Raw genomic sequence first — 24,288 nt, forward strand, 5'->3', positions numbered from 1 at the left:
TAACCCAGCAATCATGAACTGAGCTGAAACTAAGAGTCAGACACTTAACTGACTGAGCCACCCAGGTGCCCCCTGAAAGATTTTATTTTCTTAAGTAATCTCTATATCCAGTGTGGGGCTTGAACTCATGACCAAGTTCAAGAGTCACATGTTCTACCAACCAAGCCAGCCAGGCAACTCATCCTGTTTTATTGATGACAGCCATCCTACTGGATGTGAACTGTATAGCATTATGGTTTTAATTTGTATTTCCCTAATGACTAATGATGACAAGCATCTTTCATGGGCTTCTCGGCCATACGTATATCTTCTATGGAAAAATTTGAGTCCCTTGCCCATTTTCTAATATGGTTATCTTTTTGTTGAGCTATGAGAGTTCTTTATATATTCTAGGTATAAGTCCTTTATCAGATAATGATTTGCAACTATTTTCTCCCATTCCCAAAGTGGGTTGTCTTTTCCCTTTGTTGATGGGTATCCTTTGATACACAAAAGTTTTTCATTTTGATGAAATCCAGTTTATCTGTTTTTTTTTTCTTTTGCCCCTTGTGCTTTTAAGATTTCAGACCTAATCCAAGGTCACAAAGATTTACTCTTATGCTTTCTTCTAAGAGTTTTTAGTTTTTGCTCTTATGTTAGGATTATAATCCATTTTGCATTCATTTTTATGTATGATGTAAGGAAGGGGTTCAAAAGGATTCTTTTATATATGGACATCTAGTTATTCCAACGACATTTGTTGAAAATACTATTCTTTCCCCATTGAATTGTCTTCTTACTCATTTTTTTTTAAGTTTATTTCTACATCCCATATGGGGCTTGAACTCATGACACCAGGATCAAGATTTGCATGCTCTTCTAAGAGCCAGCCAGGTGCCCTGAATTGTCTTGGTACTCTTATGAAAAGTTAGTTGACCATAAACGTAATGGTTCATTTTTTGGAATCTCACTTCTGTTCCATTGACTTATGTCTATCCTTATGCCAATACCCTGCTGTCTTAATCAGTGAAGCTGAGTTTGTAGTAAGTTCTAAAATTGGGAAGTGTGAGTTCTCCTGCTCTGTTCTTTTTCAAGACTGTTCTGGCTATTCTGAGTCCCTTGCATTTCCATATAAATTTTGGGATCAGCTTTATTAATTTCTGCAACAAAGGTAGATGGATTATACTGAATGTAAAGATCAATTTGGGGAATAGTACCATATTCACAATATTAAACTTCTCCACTCACGAATATGGGATGTCTCCATTTCTTAAGTCTTTCTGTAATTTCTTTCAACAGTGTTTCACAGTCTTCAGAAAGCAAGTTTTATATTTATTTTGTTAAAGTTATTCCTAAATATTGTATTCTTTTTGAGGCTATTGTAAATTGAATTGTCTTCCTAATTTCATGTTCGGATTGCTCACTGCTAATGTATAGAAAGAAATACAAACACATTTTCTTGCACCTAAAATCTGTGTTTTTAGGATGAACTTGTTCATTCTTGCTGAACTTGTTAGATCTGGTAGTTTTATAGTGGATTTCAGAGGATTTTCTATTATGATCAAGCTGTTTTCTTTTTCTTTTTTTTTTAAAAGATTTTATTTTTATTTTATTTGACACAGAGAGATCACAAGTAGGCAGAGAGGCAGGCAGAGACAGAGGGGGAAGCAGGCTCCCCGCCGAGCAGAGAGCCCGATGCGGGGCTCGATCCCAGGACACTGAGATCATGACCTGAGCCGAAGGCAGCGGCCTAATCCACTGAGCCACCCAGGCGCCCCGATCAAGCTGTTTTCAACAGAAATCATCTTACTTCTTCTTTTGGAATCTATAGGCTTCTTCTTTCTTTTTCTTACTTAGTGACCCTGATTAATACCTCCAGCATAATGTTTACACAGGGCAAGAGTAGATATACTTGTCTTATTCCTGATCTCAGGGGAAATGCCTACAGTCTTTGACCACTAAATATGCTCTTCTCTGTGGGTTTTTCATAGATCCCATCTGTTAGGTTGAGGGAGCTCCTACTGACTAATTTGTTGAATGTTTTTATCTTGAGAGGGTATTGGATTTGTCAAATGCTTCCCCCTCCCCCTATTTTTTCCTCCTTTATTCTACTGATATATACGTTAGTTGAATCTTAAATGTTAAACCAACCTTGCATTCTAGGAATAAATCTCGTTTGGCCATAGTATATAATCCTTTTTAAATATGTTATTAGAATTGGTTTGCCAGCATTTTGCTCAGGAGCTGTGGGTCTGTAGTTTACTTTTCTTATGATGCCTTCTAAATAATTTAGAGTCATTAATCTTTTAATGTGGCAATTCTAGCAAAATGTTTTTAATGGAATGAAGGGTCATGGGACAATATCTCAGGAAAACAGGTTGGCAAATATGAAAGCACTAAAGCAATAATTGGGAAGCTCTGAGTAGAGGCTTCGGCTTCACTGGAACCATGAACCAGAAGGATGTACAGCATTAATACCTGCCCAATAATGCCTAAAATCCAGTCATTTAAGACACTATTATTGTATAAGTTTTCAATAAAAAGAACAATGTAACCAAAATAAAGTTTAAAATTTATGTGACACTGCTTTCAGTTTTACTTATTTACATTTAAATTTCATTTTTTCTTTATTTTTTAAACAAAGAAAAACTTGTTTATTTTATATTTTTAAGTATTTTATTTTTAAGTAATCTCTACATCCCATGTGGGGCTTCAACTCACAACACCAAGATCAAGAGTTGCACGCTCCACCAACTGAGTTCAGCGAGGTGTCCCTCAATTTTTTCTCTTTAAAAGGAGTTGTTTGGTGGGCGCAGTGCGGTTTAAAGGCTTTATATATGCCACAGCCTCTGCTTTTGCTTCATTCCCTCTAAAACATATTCTGAAATGTAAATCTCATTGTATAATTCTCTGGTGTAAAATTCTTCAGAGTATGGCCTTTGCCTGCAATCTAATCAATTTCAAACCCATCAGCTCAAACCCATCATACAAGAATGCTTGTATGGTCTGGCTTACCTCTCTAGCTAATTATCTTTCATGACTCTCACCAAGCTGAAGCCACTGTGGGCTCTGAATTGCTTGAATATGCCAAGCTCTCATCCCTTACAAGGCTTCTTCTCCTCCATGGCTCCCTCTCTTTCCAGTATGTTCTGTATTTGGCTAACTTCCTCTCATCCCTCAGGCTCCACCATAGATGCTGCATCTCCAGGAAGTTCTACTTGGCCTCCAAAATCTAAGTGAGCTTCCTCCTCCTGAGGTCTCAGAGCAACTGTCAGCCTTTGGCTACAGCAATTACCACCCTGTTTTATAACTATTTTCCTGTCTGCTGTTTTACAACTATTTTCCTATAAGTTCTGTGAGAGCAGGAACCATGTCTATCTCGGTGCCTTGCACGGGGACAGATACACAGGAGGTCAAAATATATGTGTTCGATGAATAAGTGAATAAATTAATACAAAGTTCATCGTAATATGGTCCCGTTTCTCTCCAGCCTCATTTTCAGCCACTTGTCACCTACACCCAAGCACACATATTTACACTACTTCAGCCATATGAAATTGTGTACAGTTCTTTGGACATACTGAGCTCTCTCATACCGTATCCGCCCCTGAAGTGGCTATTCCTTCTATACAGAATGCCCTATCTCATTTGAACACTTGCTGAAGTCCTATGAAATTCTTAACTTTAATGATCACATCCTTGATGAAGCCTTCCACACCTCCTCAACTTTTCTCCAAACTCAGGCAAATTAGGTCTCTCAAACTCTGTATATCCATTTGTATTGCAATGGTCTTCTCAGTGATCTCACCAACTCCCAGTGCTTAGCACAGTGCTTAGTATATATATAAACTTACAAAGAGTTTTCTGAATGCAGAAGGAAATAACAAACAGGCATAGAGGGTCAGGGAGTGTGTAAGAGACTGTAATGTAAGTGCGGAGTAGGGCTTAACCCTAGAAATAAAGGGAAAGGACCAAGAAAATGTTTTGGAAGGGTCTATCCCTTATTAATAGGCTAAACATAGAGAGGATAAGAAATGAAGAAAAGAGTAAACTGTGCATGACCAGGGTTTACCAGGTCAGAGAGGAGTGGGGAAATTGCAAGGGTGAAAATGGATTTAACGGCTACCAATAGATGGTTGACAAATATTTACTGTGAACCATGATATTTAGTTTTCTGTTCTCATAAGATATCTACAAAAGACACTAGACATTGTGTTCTACAGACATTAGTTGTAAACGGATGGGAAGAGTAAAATTAAGAAATAAACTTCCATGCAGCGATGATACATTTTAAACTTAATAACTTCCTGAAAAGGGTAAGTTTTAAAAAGGCATCTTCATATTCCATCACAAGAAAAGCACACACGTGCATATGTACCCGTTGGTCCTCGTAAGTATTTCATAAGAAGGGATCTGGCATATAGGGTTGAGTAAAGAGGACTGGGATAAAGACAAAGTAGAGCAGGAAGAAAATAAACTGCAAAATACCTGCATACAATACAGTCTCTATGAGATCTTTAATGTGGGTCCTGCTCGTCTCCGAAGCAAGAAGAGGTGACGTCCCATTGGGGGCTGGAACAACAAGGGGCCCCACTAAAAACGCGCATGCTCCACCAAGATAGCTGAGCATGGATGCGATGGCTGTGGCAGTGGCCCGTTCGTCGGCAGAAAACCACGTCGTAGAGAGGAACGGAGCTGCATTCATCACCGTTGGGCCTGCCAATCCATTCAACAACTGTCCTCCGTGGATTAGCCTGGAATTTAAAAAATTGGAAGGCTGTGAAGCGGCTGAAGCAGACATTTCTATACAAGAAGAAGCTAGCCAAACTGCAGTTTAACTCTGGCATTAAGGACACATATCTGTAAAAAACAGGACACGTCTGCAGGTGAAGCATGTCGACTCCCCATGAGGGAGACCAAACACAGTAATAGTTACCCCTTATTCATTTCACAAATATTTACTGAAACCTCTGGCTTATGTCACGCTCCAAACCAAACACGCCAAATAACCTTGTTTCATTTGTTACAACTACCCTATGTGGTAGCTATTATTAGCTTTATTTGTTGAGATGTTAAAGTCTCTGTTTAGAAAAATTAAGGTACTTGCCCAAGTGCTACTGGGCAAAGTGGAGATTTGGACCCAGGTTGACTCCAATATCCGTATTCTTTCTACTAGACTGCCACTCATAAACAGACCTAGTAAGTGCCACCAGCCACTCACATAAATAATAAGGTTGAGCTCAAAATGTCTTAAAATAAAATGGTATTTTAAAAAGTACAATGAAACAGCATTCAGCCATAAAAGGAATGAATGAAATATTATCATTTGCAATGACATGGGTAGAGTTAGACAGTATTATGCTAAGTGAAATAAGTTAAGTCAGTCAGAGAAAGACAAATACCATATGATAACACTCATATGTGGAAACAAATGAGCAAAGGGAGGGGTAAAAAAAGAGAGACAAACCAAGAAACAGACTTTTAGCTATAGAGAACAAACTGATGATTACCAGAGGGGAGAAGAACAGAGGGTGGGGGAAATATGTGATGGGGATTAAGGAGTGCAATCGTCAGGATGAAACAAATAATAATAAAATGAGATAAAACATTTCATGCCTACTCTGTGCCAGGTGATGGGAATTTTAAAAAGAATTAAAAAAAGAAAACCATCATTATTGTATCTTCTAGTAGAAAAGGAAGTGGTTGAGAAATTGGAGTACTTGGGCTCTGGTCCAGTTCTGTAACTAACTAGTTGAATGGTTCTGGGCACTAGATCTTTGTGGGATTCAATTTCTTCTCCTGCAAAATGGGGTATGTCTACATTCAATACCCACTTATTGAGTATCTGTTAGGTTAAACTACTATAATTACAGGAGCACTGCATTCCTTCCAGTCCTAATACTTTGTGGCTTTAATGGCAATGGTTAGTGAAGAGTAGTTTCTTGCTTCTATTCCAGTAGTTCTCTTGCTCATCTCTTCTCAGTATCCTGTTTAGTGCTCTATCCTGTTCCTTGCCAACCAAACCCTCTTCTCCCCTTGCTCCCTCTACCTCCAACATACACATTCTCACTCAAGAGAACCCCGAAGGGGAAGAGAAACCAGAAGTCCAAAAATCATATCCAAGAAAGGGAGGCAAGTCAACCTCTCCTGCTCGGAGGCAGAGGGAAGGAACGGTGTATGTGACACATATGTGACACTACTTTTTCCCCCATTTTGCTATTCAATTACCATGAGGTCAACCCCCCCCCCACCTTTTAAATAATTGCCACCTTAAGAGACTCAGAAAAAGTTTTTTAGGCATATGAGGAGAGGTATGGCCTTACTACAGAGGCATAAGTGAGTGGGAAGTGAAATATGTGAATTAGGGCCGCTCAAATCTTTGTAAATGTTGGAAAACTTATTGTGAAGGCAAAAAGAGCTCCAAGAATCATTACTACTACTAAATTAAGACTGAAGACATTTCAAAATCTTGTGAAAGGGGAACTATTTTCTAGATGACAAAAACAATTTAAACTGTTTATGAAACCAAATTCCTACTCCAAATCCCAGTAGAGCCCAAGCTGTAACAGAGTGTTTCATCACAGAAATACTCTTCCATTTTCACTGAGGGGTTTTACTCATGATTTGTGATGGCACAACAGACTGCATGATGGCATGTAGAGTAACTGCTTTGATATTTAATACCTTTAGTGAGGTGTTCCTGAAAGACTCATCTCATCTAGGAGGAGAAGCACTGGAATCAGTAAATTTTATTATGCCTAAAAATGTTAAGAGTAGAGAGTGAACACAGAAGAAACAAACTATCAACAAAACAAAACACGATAAAACATTATGAATCCTGAGAGGATTGAGGCATAAAACTCAACTGTTGCTGTGGCTTAACTATGTGTTACCTCTCAGTGGAATCACGAGTAGATTTTTTTTTTTAAGATTTTTTTTATTTATTAGAGAGAGAGAGAGAGAGAGAGAGCAAGAGAGCACCAGCAGGGGGACTGGCAAGCAGAGGGAGAAGCAGGCTCCACGCTGAGCAAGGAGCCTCATGAGGTAGTACTCGATCCCAGAACCCTGGGATCATGACCTGAGGGGAAGGCAGACGCTCAACCAACTGAGCCACCCATGCACCCCGAAGAGACTGCTTTTTAAGCAGCAAATGTGAGTTACAGAATGTGTGAGATTATGATAAAAATAGTATCTGAAGTAGGTATATAAGCACTAGAGACATTTCAGGTGGGTTCTAAGTCCACAAGATCACTGAACTTGGGCGGCCAACCTAAAACATGAATTACCATAGTGAAGTCAGCTAGTGAATTAAAACATGCTGATTTGGTATTTAAAATTATTCTAATGATTGTGTGTATTTTATATTAAAAGTCATCATGCACAAACACAATGCTCACAAATGAACTCAGTAGTGCAACTGGACTCATAGGATCTTGGGGTTCCCCTCTGAATTCATGGGAAACCTGGCAGGGAAACCCAGTCCCTGCTCTTCCCAGCATCTCTACATTTTCCAGATAGCCTTGCTCTTTGTCATACTTGTATTCCAGAGTCCCTCAGGATGTGGCAGTTATTTTATCTTATTTTTAAAAAGATTTTATTTATTTATTTGTCAGAGAGAGTGAGCACAGGCAGACAGAGAGGCAGGCAGAGGCAGAGGGAGAAGCAGGCTCCCTGATGAGAAAGGAGCCCGATATGGGACTCGATCTCAGGGCCCTGGGATCATGACCTGAGCTGAAGGCAGCCGCTTAACCAACTGAGCCACCCAGGCATCCCAGGATGTGGCAGTTATTAATATAACTAGTTATAAGAACTACTGTCCTGCTATATCAAGATTTTCATGTTTGCCTGACCCTGTTTTCTGTGACCTACCGTTAACTTACCCTATTTTATGAAATTAGTTTGTAAAAATATATTTAAAAATAAAATTCAGTTTTATATCTAAAATCTAGTTTTCCCATTTAATGATAATACAAAATTAGAGGGTTTTTTTTTTTCTGGAAAAAAAAAGGGCAGTCATGAGACTAAAATCATATAAATATTACAATAAACTATAATGACAATAAAGGAAATGGAATAGTTATAAATGGTTCAATACAAGCTGTGTTATTTAACTTATTTGACAAACATGTACTAAGTATGTGTATTGGGTAGGCATTGTGATAGGCGTAAGCATATGGAAATATAAAATTAAAGCCCTTGCCCTTAAAGTCCTTACGGGTAGTTGAACCATCGCCTATCAGCATGTACCAGGAATATAAAGAAAAATAAGGTAACAATTAGTCCTGCCCTTAATGCTTGTGGAGCCAGTGATAAGAGTAGTAATGGAGGACCTTGCATATCCTCCTTCTCTTCTGACTTCTGGCTCTGGTCTACAACACTGTCGCATATATGCATGGGGACCTGAAGGTCTGACAGCAAGCTTTCCTTTCTTCCAAACAGCTGCCCCTTGGTGACTCCTTGAGCCTGGGGAGTACACACCAGGAATGAGGTCTACTCATAGAAGAGATTTAGAAAAAGGCCTGTTGCAGGGACATCCAAAGTCCTGTGTAGCTAGAACATGATGAGCAGGCTGGGCATATCTCCTTGGCCCTACACATTCCTCAGCACATAGGAAACAGTAAAGCTGAAGGAAAGCCAGAGTGGGATACTCTCAGGCATGAGTCCAGGACAAAGACCCTATGGCAGTATTGGCAAGAGCAATAGTGGAGATATGGAACAAGGGATGGTTTGGAAGACTGTTCTTAGCCATACAATAGATATGGCTAGGTGAATGACTGCATATTGGGAAGGCATCCATTACTCCGTAAAAAAGTAAAGTAAGTAGTTGAATATAGATCAGAAGCTAAACAAAGAGGTCTGAACTAAGCAACATATTGGGGATGGGGAAAAAAAACCACTGGAAAATAACACTATTTTTTAAATAGAGGAAGAGGAGTTTAGAAAGACAGCTGAGAAGGAGCAATTACAGAGGCAAAAATGAATGAATGAATGAGCAAAGACTGGAACCACAGCAGAGAGAAGCGTTTTGAGGAGAGGAGAGTGAATGGCTGATAGTGTCAAGTCATATAGAAAGATCATCTGGGGGGCGCCTGGGTGGGTCAGTGGGTTAAAGCCTCTGCCTTCAGCTCAGGTCATGATCCCAGGGTCCTGGGATCGAGTCCCGCATCGGGCTCTCTGCTCAGCAGGGAGCCTGCTTCCTCCTCTCTCTCTTCCTGCCTCTCTGCCTACTTGTGATCTCTCTCTGTCAAATAAATAAATAAAATATTTAAAAAAAAAAAAAGAAAGATCATCTGGTAACTAAAATGTAACCACCGGATTCGGCAACAAGGAGGGTCATTCCTGATTTGAGTAGAAGTAGTTTCAGCAGAATTCTGAAGATGAAGTTAAGACTCGTGAGGAAATGGAAATTGGGATTTAGACTATATTAGTAGTTAGAAACAGATGCTAGAACAAAAATTAGGTATATAAGCTTGGCAGTGTGACAAGAAAAAACACCCAGCCTAAACGAATTGTCTGGATGGAAAAGTGTTGCCTTCGCATACTGAAAGTTAAATGCCACTCATTGTGATTGTCCTAATGCTTTCTTAGCACTGGAAAGAAGCTGGCTTTCAAAAATTAACACCTATTGATCTGGGCTGACTGTCAAGAAGAGTGATTCACATTTTCAGTAAAGAGAAGTAGATCCCATAACTTAATGTCAAATTTTCTGCATCATCATTATATGTTTCAATTTTGTTTTGCAAGTAAAAGTTCATTGCAGATAGGGAAATGGCTTCTAAATTCTCCAGTGTCTCACGAAGTGTGGATGCTCTCTAGTGCCCAGAACACAGACTGATTCAAGCAAAGCGGTGTTGCTGAAATACACAACTAACACTATAAAACTCTCAGTTACCAACAAAACAAAACAACTCTCAGTTATCTAAACACATACATCAGCTTCATTTACAAATTTTATTTTATTTATTTTTAAAAAGATTTTCTTTGAGAGAGAAAGTGAGAGAACGAGCAGTGGGGAGGAACTAAGGTGGGAGGGATGCAGACTCCCTGCCCAGCAAGAAGTCCAACACAGGGCTCGATCCCAGGACCCTGGGATCAAGACTGGAGCTGAAGGGAGACGTTTAACTGAGTCACCCAGGTGCCCCATTTATAAATTTTAAAAGCCTAAATTCAGTGATACAAAAACCAACGTCATTAATAAATATTCCAGAAATAAAGCTTTTAAAACAAGCAAACAAACAAGTCAACATTGAGGGTGGTCCAAGCATGGCCAGAGCTTTATTCACTTTATTCCCATCTTGAGCCAGTGGCCCCGGGAAGGGTGGGCAGTAGTTAGGAACAAAGGCAGCCCCTGCGCAGTAAGCCCTGCAGCAGAAAGGAGGCTCTCTGGAAAGTGGACTTGTTAACTCCAGGGCTCTAACTCCTGCTTCAAACGCCTGATGATGTCCAGTACATGTTCACAGTAAGGGGACTGTAAATCTCCAGCTTTGCAGGCCAAGCTGTGACAGATCTGCCAGGGGCCGCTGTGCTGCCCTCTTCCTTCATCCCAGTCTCCTCTCCTTGCGTCCTTGATTGACTCCCTCTCTCCTTCGCCCTCTGGTCTTTTCCCCTTTTCATTTTTAACTCCTACCTACCTCCTCCCTACTTCTGTGTTTGTACCATCCCCACAGGCCAGGTGGGAAAATGGGCAAGAGGGTAATTTCCCGAGCTGGCTGAGAAGATAGTAAAGACCCGGAGCTTCTCCGTAGCCGAGATGGGAGAGCCGAAGACCCGGTGCTGCCCACTAGCACTGTGGGGTGGGGTGTGGGGTTGTTAGCCTTCTGCAGGCCTGGCAGGAGGAGGGGAGAGGGGGGATGGGGACTGGACATGACGGACTGATGGAAGCTTCATGAAGTCCTGCCCTCCCTGTGCCCCTTCACCTTCAGCCCTCAGTTAGTACCCCGCCTCTCGCCCCCACCCCAATGGCTGAGGCCTCAGCGGCATGTGGTATGGCATTTGGGCACAGCTGCATTCCATTTCATATCACTCCATATACTATCGCTTTTCAAACAAATGCCAATAGCTAAAGTTCACACTGAAGATCTACAGTTCATGGTTTTCTAATGTACTTGACATTTTAGTTTGTATTTAATCATATTCCAGTATCCTAACCTTTTGCTTTCTGACATCCTGGAACAAATACCCAGGATTCCTCAACTATTTTCTACTTGGAATAGGTTTTAGAATTAGAATTTTTATAGCTGGAAGAGACGTCAAACCTCACCTAGATAACCCACCTCTGCATTTTACAGATATGAAAATTGAGTTCCAGAAAGGCCAATATTACATTTAAAATCACACTTATAATTTTATAACTTTCTTTTCTCCAAAAAGTAAGGGCGGAGCGGGGGGAGCTCCAAAGTCATATAATTTAGCTGATGTCTACACCAGGACTGGAAATCAAAATCAGGGCTTGTTTAATTGGTTTACAAATCTCTCTACTCTTCCAACATGGTCTCATTCTGAAGGTTCTCTGTTGATAGTATAAATAAAAATCATTGACTGTTAAGATAACTCAAGGTTCACAGATCCAGAGGCATGCAAGTAGCTGGAATATTGTGATTCCCTTTAGAAACCTTTAGTTTATTATGACTAGCATTGGTGACAACATTAGAAAACTGGTTTAGAAACTGAGCAGATACTTCCTCACTGTAAGTTCAGCATTCTTTTTTTAATGATTTTATTTATTTATTTGACAGACAGAGATCACAAGTAGGCAGAGAGGCAGGCAGAGAGAGAGGGGAGGAAGCAGGCTCCCTGCGGAGCAGAGAGCCAGATGCAGGGCTCGATCCCAGGACTCTGGGATCATGACCTGAGCCGAAGGCAGAGGCTTTAACCTACTGAGCCACCCAGGCACCCCAAGTCCAGCATTCTTAACTTAAATTCTATGTATTTTTAATATGATGTAATTTGGAATCCAAAAAAAATACTTATCTCTAATATTCAATATGCCAATGGTTCACAAACATTTCCCAATTCCTAATTATCCTGCATCAGAATAAACTGGTATGTTACACCATTTCCTGGGTATTGAAAATGGCAGAGTGTTAAAAATAGTTTTCCTTTATTTAGTCCAAGAAAATATAGGGCAAAAAAAGGGTCAGAGATACTATGAATTAATTATAGGAAAAAGAAAGTTAGGAAGGAAGAAACAGAGATAGTAGTAGAAAGGAAGAAGCCTTTTAGGGACTGTTGCTATAGTCTGTTTTTTTTTTAAGAAACTCGATTTCACTTCTTTATCCTTTAATAATCTGGGCTAATTATGATTTGACTAGAAATATCTGTTCAATGTCTACTATGGTCAAGGAAACTATAGCTAGACACTAAAGGGAATATAAAGATGAATATTATAGTTTTGGCACTAAATAAACTCATAATAACATCAAGTACCAGTTATAGAGAACACATAAAAAAACACAGTGAAGAGTATTAGATTAGGTATCAGAAAACTCAGTTTCTAGTCTGAGCTAAATTTATTAACTGTGTAATCTTTGGTGAATCGTTTATTCTCTTGCTGTTTCAATTTCTCCAAAGGTACTTTATGTCACAGGGTTTTTATTAAGGCCAAATGCAATCATCTCTTGGCCAGGAAGAGGGGAAAAAATAGATGTCTGCCTCACCCCATTTTGTCTCATAGGTTTTTTTGTCTTATAACTTTTATTTTGTTCTTTTAGTTTAAAAATATATATACTAGAAAAATGCATACAGAAAATAGCCATAAATTCAATAATTCAATTAAATAACCCAACCACTACTACTGTATTTTTTAGCTTTTTTTCCAATGCATATTGAGAGATGCATGTTTGCCTGTTTTATGATTATTTTCCTAAACATAGGTAACTAGATACCATATTGAATATAGTTTTATGCACTAAATTATTTTAACTTTATAGCCTGTCATAAGCATTTTTCTCATTAAAGATTCTTTATAATCATAATTGTTATGGCTCTGTGACAGTCTACTGTATAAATGTATAAAAACTTATTTAACCATTTTCCTAATGTTTGCTATTTATTTGCTAATATAATAATCCTGCTGTGATAATCTTTCTAACATAAATATTTGCTATTTTCCAGGTTACTTCTTTAGGGTCAAAGGATACTAACATTTTAGGCTTTAGGAAACCTACTCTCACATTGTTTTCAGAAGGATTTGTAGTAATTTCTATTCCTGTCAGTGATCGACAGTGCCTGTCTCACCAGTACTGTCATTATTTTTAAAAATACTCAAACACATGCACTCAAAAACTTGGCATTTAGTTTTCTATTGCTTTTATAATGAATTATCACAGAACTAATGGCTTTAAAACAACACAAATTTATTATCTTACAGTTCTGTAAACCAGAAGTCCCTGGGTCTCAATGAGCCAAAATCAAAGTGTCAGCATGGCTATGCTCCTTTCTAGAGGCTCTAGAAGAATCCACGTCCTTGCCTTTTTCTAATTTCTAGGGGCCACCTGCAAACCTTGCTCATCATCCCCTTCCTCCCCTTCCTGTCTTCAAAGTTGGTAAGAGATGAGAGTCCTAGCATGCCACATCTCTCTGATTTCCTTTTCTGTTTCTCTTTTAAGGACTTTTGTGATTACACTGGGACCACCTGGATAAACCAGGATAATCTCCTTATGGTCAGCTGATTAGCAAGTTTAATTCCACCTGCAACCAAAGTTTTCCCTCACCATGTAATGTAACAAATTTACAGGTTCCAGAGATTAAGACATGGATATCCTTTGGTGATGGGAGCATTCTTATTTCTCCTTTGGTTACTGGTCTTTCTTATTGGTGTACTGCAATTTTTCTCTTTTTGAATGAATGCTTTATATATTTGTCTACATTATCTATCTGAGTTTTAATTGGGTACATGGCTGCTGAGCTACATTTCCAGCCTCTTACAGACAGCATGGCCACGTGACTACGTCTGCACAGGTGGATCTGAGGACAGATGACATATACAACCTCTTAGTCATCACTGAACGATGTAGTCATTGCCCTACACATTCACCTTCCCCTTCCTGTGGGCTAGAATGAGAGTAGGATTATGAGCCAGCTTTGACCACTTGGACAAGGAATCACCCTACGAGATCTTAAAGCAACAGAAAAGAAACTTGGGTCCTTGGAGGGCCTTGTGAAACAGAGCTGCCTATAAGCAATCCACTATCTTCTAGGCTTTTTTCAGAGAAAAATAAACTTCTTTCTCATTGAGCCCACGTATCTTTGTATCTTCATTACATAGCTTAACCTATACCTTACTAATACATGGGCTGTCAAATCAATGTTGACCGTTGAATTATGAATTTAAAGGATGAAATCTGGGAACCAACATTTGTTATTTATGTCTACTATACCCAGTTTTCCATTCACTTTCCTAAATTCCTTATATAGTTTTATATTATTTTATCCATTATCTATCATACATGCAACACATTTTTCCCAGTTCATGTTTTGACTTTGACTTGTTTTGAAGCCTAAAGGTTCAAATGTTTATGGAGTCAAACCTATCAGCTTTTCCCTCGGTGATGTCTTTCATTATTTTTATGCTGGGAAAAAAGTAATCTCTTTAAGGATAAGAATAATTTTCTCTTATATGGTCTCATTTTTTAAATGCACAGCTCATCAATCCATCTGGAATATATTTTGATGCATGTAAAGCAACCAAATAGCTAAATGATTTTCCCAAACACATATTAGATAAACCTATTTAATAAAATATGATTTAATAGTCCTACTAACCTAAGTGTTTTTCATTACATTAAATTATTATCAACATCTACTTCTAGCCTATTTTGTATGATGATTTTGATGCAGATAAAATAAGGTTTTAATTGTTTCTTCTTTTTGGTATTAAGAGAAAAAAAATCTAGAGTAAATCTTTATTCGGGAGAAAAAGAGATTTACGATAGACTTTGAATGTATTCTTCCTAACTTCCTAACTTTCCTAACTTCCTAACTTTCAACTCCATCTACTTCGAAAACCCTATCAACATGTGTGATTATAATTATGTACAGTAGGGAAGGAGAGGACTATGATGAGGGAAGGACCCATGGGGAGTTCTAGAATTCTAAATTGGGTAATGGGTACATGTTTGCCTGCTTTATGACTATTTTCCTAAAGTATATGTATATGTTATGTACTTTCTATATGAATATAATATTTAATCTAAACAATGTAAATAAAAACATTCATATAGCTACTGCATGGGCCCTTGGAAGAAATGTCTCAGAAATAACTATATCCTAAGGACAACCAAAAAGGGAAAAAAGTATTTTCTATACCTCTCTACTCCCTTTTTTCACTCTGTTTAATGCTAATCAAGATGAGTTATCCCCCCTACCAATCTTTCTCATGTGAAGCCCATATTACCACCATGCAGAAATAGTTGTGAAACTTGACCCCTGACATTTAAGAGTCAAATTAGGGCAAATAAAATTATTGAATAAAGGCTAAATCTTAATCTTGCTTTAAGACATTAAGTATATTATATGATTATACCGTAGGATGGGCAAGCACAATGCAATTTGCTTAATCAGTTACCATTTAAAGTTAGGATGCTAGTACTTAGGACAGTAGTTCTCCAACTTAAACAAGCATAAAATTAACTAAAGGAGCTTGTTAAGATTGTTGATTCTGGGGATTCATTCCAGAGACTACATGAGTGGAACTGTGGGGGGGGGGGAAGGAGGGGTGCCTGGGATCTGTATTTTTAATAAGTAGGTAGTGTGCAGACCATACTTTAAAAAAACATTGACCTAGGAAAATCTGAATCTTAATGTATTTTACAAAGAAGAGTCTTGGTTTTGAAATCTACCAATTGTTCACTTTTACATCATAAGCTTTCTATTTCTACACTGGGGAAATCTGCGTATAACCCTTGCCTTTCCTTCTCTTGTTCTCATTACTGAAACTCTCACATGATCATTTTAGTTTCACTTAACTAATGTCTTCAGTAAAAAAGGTAATATATGCACACGGTAAAAATATTCCCAAGAGTAGGAAAGAGCACAAAATAAAAAGTAAATCTCCTTCCCACCCCAGACTTCTAGTTCCCCAGACCTCAGAAACAACTAATGGTAATGGTTTCTTTGAGAAACAGTCCTTACCATATACTGGAACATACATAGATCCCTCCTACTTTTTCTTTGAATAGGAACATTTTAAATATAACATGTTACATTATATGTAAACTACCTTCTAATAAAACCAGACAATATCCTGGAGATATTTCCATTCAGCATGTACAGAACTTTTACTTCCTTTTCATAGCTGCATACTATTTCACTAACATTCTGTCATGACCAGTCCACTGAAGACACTGGCCTTCTTCCTTTGTTTTTTTTTTTTTTAAGTTTATTTATTTATTTGAGAGAAAGAAAGAAAGAGAGAATGAGAATGGGGGGGAAGGGTAGAGGGAGAAGGAGACAGAATCTTCAAGCAGACTCCCCACTGAATGCAGAGTCTGCCAGAGGGCTCCATCTCAGGACCCATAGGATCACGACCTGAGCCGAAATCAAGAGTCAGATGCTGGGACGCCTGGGTGGCTCAGTTGGTTAAGCAGCTGCCTTTGGCTCAGGTCATGATCCCAGCGTCCTGGGATCGAGTCCCACATCGGGCTCCTTGCTCGGCAGGGAGTCTGCTTCTCCCTCTGCCTCTGCCTGCCATTCTGTCTGCCTGTGTTCACGCTCTCTCTCTCTCTCTCTCTGACAGATAAATAAAAAAATCTTAAAAAAAAAAAAAAAGAGTCAGATGCTTAACCAACTGAGCCATCCAGACGTCCCAAAGACACTGGCCTTCTGACAATAGCCTTCTACTATTACAAGCAAGGCTGCACAAACATGGTTATCCCTGCAAACTGGTAGAACTTCACATATGGGCTAATTTACTGGGTTAAAGCAACTGCATTTTGAATCTAATAAATACTGCCAAAATGTCCTCCAATAGGAATGCCCCAAACTACTCACACATCAGCGGACCTATTTTCCTACCCCAAGCAACATATGTTATCACACTTTCTTATCTTTGCCAATAAAGACAGCTACATACTATTTTCATTTTCATTTCTTTAATTATGACAGAGTTGAGCAACTTTCCCTAAGCTTATGACATATGTATTTTAATTTCTGTAATTACTTGCTCATATCTGTCACTCATTTTCCTACTAAGTTGCTTTTTTAATTGATTTGAAGAAATTCTTTTCAACTAAGGAAATTACCCATTTGTTTTATTGCTGCAAATATTTCCCAGCTTTTAACTTGTCTTTTGACTTTGTTTTATAGTATATTTAATCATGCAGATATTCTAAATTTTTATTTACTTAAATGTATGAAGCCTTTCTTTAATAGCTTCTGGGACTTGTCTTTTAGTAGGAAGATTTTAGTAGGAATCTTTTCTGGTATTGTCATTTTTTAAATTAACTAATTAATTTAAAAAGATTTTATTTCAGGAGTTCTACACCCAACATGAGGCTCAAACCCACAACCATGAGATGAAGAGTTGCATGTTCCATTGACTGCACTAGCCAGGCCCCCCTGGTATGGTTGGTCATTTTAAATGTAATTTTGTCAGCTGCAAGCTTTTCAAAGTGGAATTTATCTCTTAAAAAAAAACGATGTTTACTAGAACCATCCTATTTAACTATATAGCACATTAGTAAATGTTACCTATTACTTATATTAATGAAAATTACACCTAATTAAAAGATAACATGACATGTGTTACAGGGATCACTGACTACATCTACAATTAAAAGCAGATAAAACTTACTGCAAGTTCACCTTCCAGAAATCTTTAAATGGTTTGTTTACTGGACATGCAATATCATACTTCATGCTACAGAGCCATGTCATCCAGTGCTATATACAGCAATGCCATCTGAAATACTTTTGGTATGATTTGTTTCTTGATCATAGAAGAAATGCCTTATGGTGCATTAGTCTAAGTTCCTGATTCATCCATGATGTCACTAGAAGTAGAAAATAATTTTCCTGGGGCGCCTGGGTGGCTCAGTTGGTTAAGCGGCTGACTTTGGCTCAGGTCATGATCCCAGGGTCCTGGGATCAAGTCCTGCATCGGCCTCCCTGCTCAGTGGGAACCCTGCTTTTCCCTCTCCCTCTGCCTGCTGCCCCCACTATTTGTGGGCTCTCTCTCTCTCTTTCAAATAAATAAAAATATGAAAAGAAAAGAAAAGAACTGAATTTTCCTGAATCTTTACTGGTACTATGCAGGTAAAAGAAATACTGATACCATGCAGTGATAGAACCATTAAGAGGTGGTGAAAAGAGTCTTGGTTGAGGAAAGAAGCCATCAGAAGCTGCTTTTCTCACGTCTGGAGACCTACTGAAGCTAAAATACAGGAAGCCAAGGGTGCAGGGACACTATTCTAGAAGCTGGGTCTGAGGCTCAAAAAGTGCCAAGCAAAACGGGGGCACAAAAACGCAGATTGCCAAATACTTTTCAGTGCTGGCCAAATGGATGTTACAGGTCTTTACCCCTTCCCGCTGAGTATCAGATGGAGATGGAAGCTTAAAAGTGGTGATCTACTAAACCTACTAGTCAAAAACATAGATTTTAATTGTAGCATTTTCATTTTAACAGCTGCATATGCATTGTTAATACTACTGCTTAAAAGAGATACTGCATGGACATAAAACGAAGCCTCATTTTAAAGGGCTAATATTCCTACATTCTTTATAGCTGAACATGCAATGACTGAAAATTCAATTTATACTCTCTTTTTATCAAAGATCCAATCTCTCTGAACTCTTTATTTTAGCAATTCTCTTTCATCTCCTCTATCTTTGTTTACATTTCTTTATGAGCTCTATTTCTTTTCCATATCACCTCTTCACTAAGATGGAGACTCAATTCTTTAGTACTGTTGGAGTTTTATATCTGGAAAGGATATAAAGGGAAATAAGACTAGAGAGAAGAGTATGGATGGCTCAAAACAGAAGAAGAGCTAATAAAAACATTAATGGGCTTTTTAAAGGAATGCATTATTAAAGTTAAGCTTACTGAAATTTGTATTTTAAAACTGGTTGCCATATGTTTGAAAAATTAAGAACATCTCAAACACAATAATGAAACTTACCTGTTAAAACCTCACTCAAAAGGATAGGAGATGAAGACTAGCTTTCCAGAAACCATCATCTCTTACTTGATTTATTGCAATAGCTCCCCAACTGGTCTTCTTACTCCTGCCCTTGACCTCCAGCTTCAATCTGTTCTCCACAAAGCAGCTTGTGACAGGGTTCTCCTCAGCTCAAAATCACCAGTGGTTTCCTAGCTCAGAAATAGCTAAGGTCTTCAAGGATCTTGTCTCACACTCCCACCACCACCCTATAACTGTGCTGATCTCATTTCCTATCACCCTTCCCACGAAGCCTCTCATGTCTCACTTGGCTCCAGGCGCACCAGCCTGCCTGCCAGGAGAGCTCTTTCCTTCTAGCACTTTACATTTGCTGTTCTGCCGGAATGCTTGGCCCCCAGATAATGCATGGTCCACTCCTCTGGGTTCTTACCCCCGAAAGTTATCTTCCAAGTAAGGTGTTTTTTGTTTTGGTTGGTTTGTTCATTTTTGGCCATTCTTTCTGAAATTTCACCCTCCTTCCCCTGACAGTTCAGATCTTTCTTTCTTATTTTATTTTTTCCTCCATTACACAGTACATATTTTATTTATTTATCTAGTTTAGTGCCAGTCTCCCCAGGCAGAATGGAAACTCCAAGAGGCAAGGATCTGTCTTTGGTATTCTCTGCTGTGTTCCCCATGTCCAGAAGAGAGCTTAGCACACAATAGGAGCTCAGTGAATTTCGTTGAGCAAGTGAACTGATAAATGAATAAACAGAAAATGATTCCAGTCTGGGCTCTCACTTCTTTCCTGGTCTCCTCCCAGCTACCTCCAGCTTCTGTAATCAATCCCACATACCTCAAATCAGTAATTTACCCAACACAGGTTAGATCCTATTGCTGCTGTGAGCCACTTAAAAATTAATTTTAATTAAAAATTTTAATAAAAATTTTATTAAAATAAAAATTTTAATAAAAATTTTATTAAAATAAAAATTTTAATAAAAATTTTATTAAAATAAAAATTTTAATAAAAATTTTATTAAAATAAAAATTTTAATAAATAATTAATTTTAATTTTTAAGTGGCTCATAACTACCCTGTGAGGAAAACACAATTCTACATCAAGATAGACGCAGAATCACAATTCTACATCTTTTTTTTTAAAGATTTTTTTTTAATTTATTTATTTGACAGACAGAGAGAGATCACAAACAGGCAGAGAGGCAGGCAGAGAGAGAGAGGAGGAAGCAGGCTCCCCGCTGAGCAGAGAGCCTGATGCGGAACTCGATCCCAGGACCCTGAGATCATGACCTGAGCCGAAGGCAGCGGCTTAACCCACTGAGCCACCCAGGCGCCCCACAATTCTACATCTTAATGGCATCAAGATCCCTCATAATCTGGATAACCTTTTCTAAACTCATCTATTTACATCCCATTTTTATACCTTAACCTATAGATGAGTGTCTCCCAAACTTGAATAATTTATGGGTCCTTTTAAAAGAGGAAAAACTTTTCAATGACCTTCAAGATCACATCCAAGGACCCCAGTTTGAGAAACACTAATGTAAGAAAATGACATTCTGGTCAAGAAAAGTATCTTTTAATTACAGATTATTAGTGGTAAAATGATTTTTAATATTCTAACCGAAAGGAAAACAAAACTTTAAAATCTTTGTATACCTCGTAGCCTCTGAGAATAAATCCACAGACCCAGGAGCAGACATGCTGCTGTACACAATTGCAGCTAGCAAACCATCCCGAAGAGACCTATGCTTACCCGGCTCCATGTCTTTGTTCCTGTTATTCCTCTACTCTGCAATATTCTTTCCCTATCGTTATCAAATTCCAGGTCTATTCTTCCTTCAATGCCTACTTTAATTATCACCTCCTTCATGAACTCTTTCTGATACCCTCCGCCAAAACTTCTCTCAGTCTCTCGGGACAATTTTATACCTCTTCTGCTGCATTAGCTACATCATTCTTCCTTATGTTATACATTAATTTCCTGTGGTTATTACAGCTCCTATATAGCATAAAGATTAACTTGCTCATTTTTTATTTACACAAAAACCAATGCAGTCATCTTCCATATGACAGTTAAGAAATGTCCACTGAACTAATCATGTAGGGAAAAAATAAATGCTAATATAACTATGACCCTCTACTGATCCTCTTAAAAATGGAACCACTTAGGGGCACCTGGGTGGCTCAGTCAGCTGAGCATCTGCCTTTGGCTCAGATCATGGTCCCAGGGTCCCAGGATCCAGCACCGTGTCAGACTCCCTGCTCAGCCGGGAGCCTGCTCTCCCCTCTCCTGTTTGTGTGCTCTCTTTCTCTTTCTCAAATAAATAAAATCTTTAAAAATATTATTTAAAAAATAGAACCGTTTACTAAAAGCTTATAACCAAACATATATTTTCATAACAAAAGAAGAAAAATGTGGGGAAAAATGTAAGTTATTTATAGGATTTACCTTCTTTTAAGCATTAAGTCTGATACAGGTATGCATCTTAGACCAGTTCCCAAAACCATAAGGAAGGATGTCAGAAGCACAGTTACCCGAAGACCTAGAGGGAAACAAAAAAATATCTGGGTAATTTTTATATTCTTTTCATGTGAAGTCCAGTGTTAAGAGCAAAGATTTTTTACTCAATTACAGATATGTTGTATTCTAATATTTTAACTTTTTGCTAAAAATCCACACATAGGGAAAAAAATTCTCCATGCTGAAAATGAAATGATTCTAACATTAATAGAAAACTTGAATGATCACATCAAGGAAGAAGCTCCATTAGGTACAGTTTTTCAAATGAAAGGCTACAATGTTTTGTTCACATATAACAGTAAAAAATACAAAAATAATTTTAAAGGACTAGGTATTTTAGTTTAATACTTCCAATATGAAATTTCCAATTTTCAAATGCAAGCTGTAAAAACTCTAAACTGCCCCTAAATAGTTTAAGGTAGAAAGGTCACGGCTTTAAATTTTCTTGAAAAATGACAATTGGCCAATTTTGTATTTTATTTAATAAACAGGACAAGCTAATGCTTGTTATATGAGGTGGTCCTTTAGAAACCTTTGATTATGAATACAACAATGGTCTTTTAATTTTTCTTGACTTACCAGATGGCTTTCAATTTATAGAATGATACTGTTAAAAAAAAAAAAAGGCTTGGCTTAGGACTGTATAATATGGATCAAGTAGCATTCCCCTTCTGTCCCAAATATAATCAATTATTTTAAAAATGTGTGCCAGTGGAATTGCATGGAGCACTGGGTGTGGTGCAAAAACAATGAATACTGTTATGCTGAAAATAAATTTAAAAAATGTGTGCCAGGGGTTGGTCACATAGATAACAAGGTAAAAAGCAATATTAAAATAAGGTAATCAAAAATAGACACAATATTCTAGCTATGGCAGAGTAATACAATGGGATTATATACTCCTACTTGCTGGAAAGCCACACTCTGTCTCTACTACACTAATGCCATCTATTTGCAGCAGTCACATCACACAGGTGGCTCATGCTGAGCATGTGGGGAAAGCGCCAACATTTCTTCCAGTTTCTCCCAAATTCAATGCCTCCTTGAAACCATTTCATAGTGAATAGACTGATGCAAATTTTTATTTTTATTTTTTTTAAAAGATTTTATTTATTTATTTGACAGAGAGAAATCACAAGTAGATGGAGAGGCAGGCAGAGAGAGAGAGAGGAAAGCAGGCTCCCTGCTGAGCAGAGAGCCCGATGCGGGACTCGATCTCAGGACCCTGAGATCATGACCTGAGCCGAAGGCAGCGGCTTAACCCACTGAGCCACCCAGGCGCCCCAGAATGCAAATTTTTAAATCTAAATTATTCTTTTTTTCCCCAGGGCTCTTTTTGACAGAGGGGAGATAGTTAAGCATTTGGTTTTCAAAGGGCTTTTTTATTTGAAGGTGTTAAAATGAGACAACAGACCCAAAATGGAGTTGCTCATGCTAAGCTTCATGCCACCAAACTGCCTTGACTTAATGACAGGTTTGGTTCTCCCAGAAATGGAACACTATTCTAATCAATCAGTGCTAGTGAGGCGATCTGCTTGATAGACCCCCTCCAAGCCCCTAAAGGAAAATGACTTTGCCACAACAGTCTACTTTTTGATAGTTTAACATGCTTGTTCCCTGTCCCTTCTGCTTGTAAAAGTCTTTCATTTTGTATAGCCCTTGGAACTCCTTTCTTTTTCTTTTTCTTTTTTTTTTTTAAGATTTAATTTATTTATTTGACAGAGATGACAAGCAGGAACAGAGGCAGGCGGGGGCGAGGGGAGAGGGAAGCAGGCTCCCTGCGGAGCAGAGAGCCCGATGTGGGGCTCAATCCCAGGACCCCAGGATCATGACCTGAGCCGAAGGCAGAGGCTTTAACCCACTGAGCCACCCAGGTGCCCCAGAACTCCTTTCTTTATGCTAGAGGAGATCCTGCCTGATTTGTGAACCATTGAATAAAGCCAGTAAGTTCTTCAAATTCACTCAGCTGAATTCTGTTTCTTAACCAAGGAAACTGAAAGTCAACAAAACTGTAATTATGCAGATTAAACATAGCAAGGAAAATAAACTCGAGATCTGGATCAGGCACACACATGCCACATTGAGGGTAATTTGTGATATGAACTGAGTTAGCTTTATAATATTCTTATATGATTTGAATATGATTAATAGAATTTGGCAGAAGGAATATCACAGAAAATTGTGCTTCCCAGTAAGAAGTAATGCATACATACTGCTCATTTACTGCCTCTACTAACAGAATACAAATTGTAAACCCACATTATAGCCATGGGAAATAGAGTATAATTAATAAAAAGTATACTCCATGGTCATAAATATGCTAAACTTGCAAAATGTTATTCTTATAAGGGTGTATGGGGCGTCTTATGAGATACTGATTAAAATGTTACAGATTTGGGACTATAAGGCTTTACCTTCTACATGGTATTTATTTTTTTCCTAAGTATTTGTTTTATAATTAAGGTAAGCAATCACCCAGTAAGCAGTGAGGCATTGTTTATGGCCATATAGTCCAAATAACCCAGTTTCCTATTATTACTGCTTAAGGCTGGCACACTTTTCTATGCAATTATAGTTTTTATCAAATAAATGGTAATATAACAGCTAAATATATACATTTCATTATAAAGAAGTTCTGAAAAGCTGATTATTAAAGCACCTCACAGT

General features: G+C 38.2%; 1 protein-coding gene across 2 annotated transcripts in view; it reads right to left on the bottom strand.

The window, feature by feature from the left end:
* SLC49A4 (solute carrier family 49 member 4) overlaps positions 1-24,288 on the bottom strand; it is a 68,550-nt gene that overhangs the window by 38,076 nt on the left and 6,186 nt on the right. For both annotated transcript variants that reach the window (XM_004745451.3, XM_013052674.2), the window contains exons 2-3: positions 21,550-21,643; positions 4,468-4,733 (exon numbers count right to left, since the gene is read on the bottom strand). In XM_004745451.3, the coding sequence (XP_004745508.2) occupies positions 4,468-4,733; positions 21,550-21,643 (360 nt within the window). The remainder of the gene's footprint in view (positions 1-4,467; positions 4,734-21,549; positions 21,644-24,288) is intronic.

This window comes from Mustela putorius, unplaced genomic scaffold (genome assembly GCF_011764305.1).
Source record: "Mustela putorius furo isolate JIRA1106 unplaced genomic scaffold, ASM1176430v1.1 tig00003834_pilon_pilon_pilon, whole genome shotgun sequence".
Classification (NCBI taxonomy): domain Eukaryota; kingdom Metazoa; phylum Chordata; class Mammalia; order Carnivora; family Mustelidae; genus Mustela; species Mustela putorius.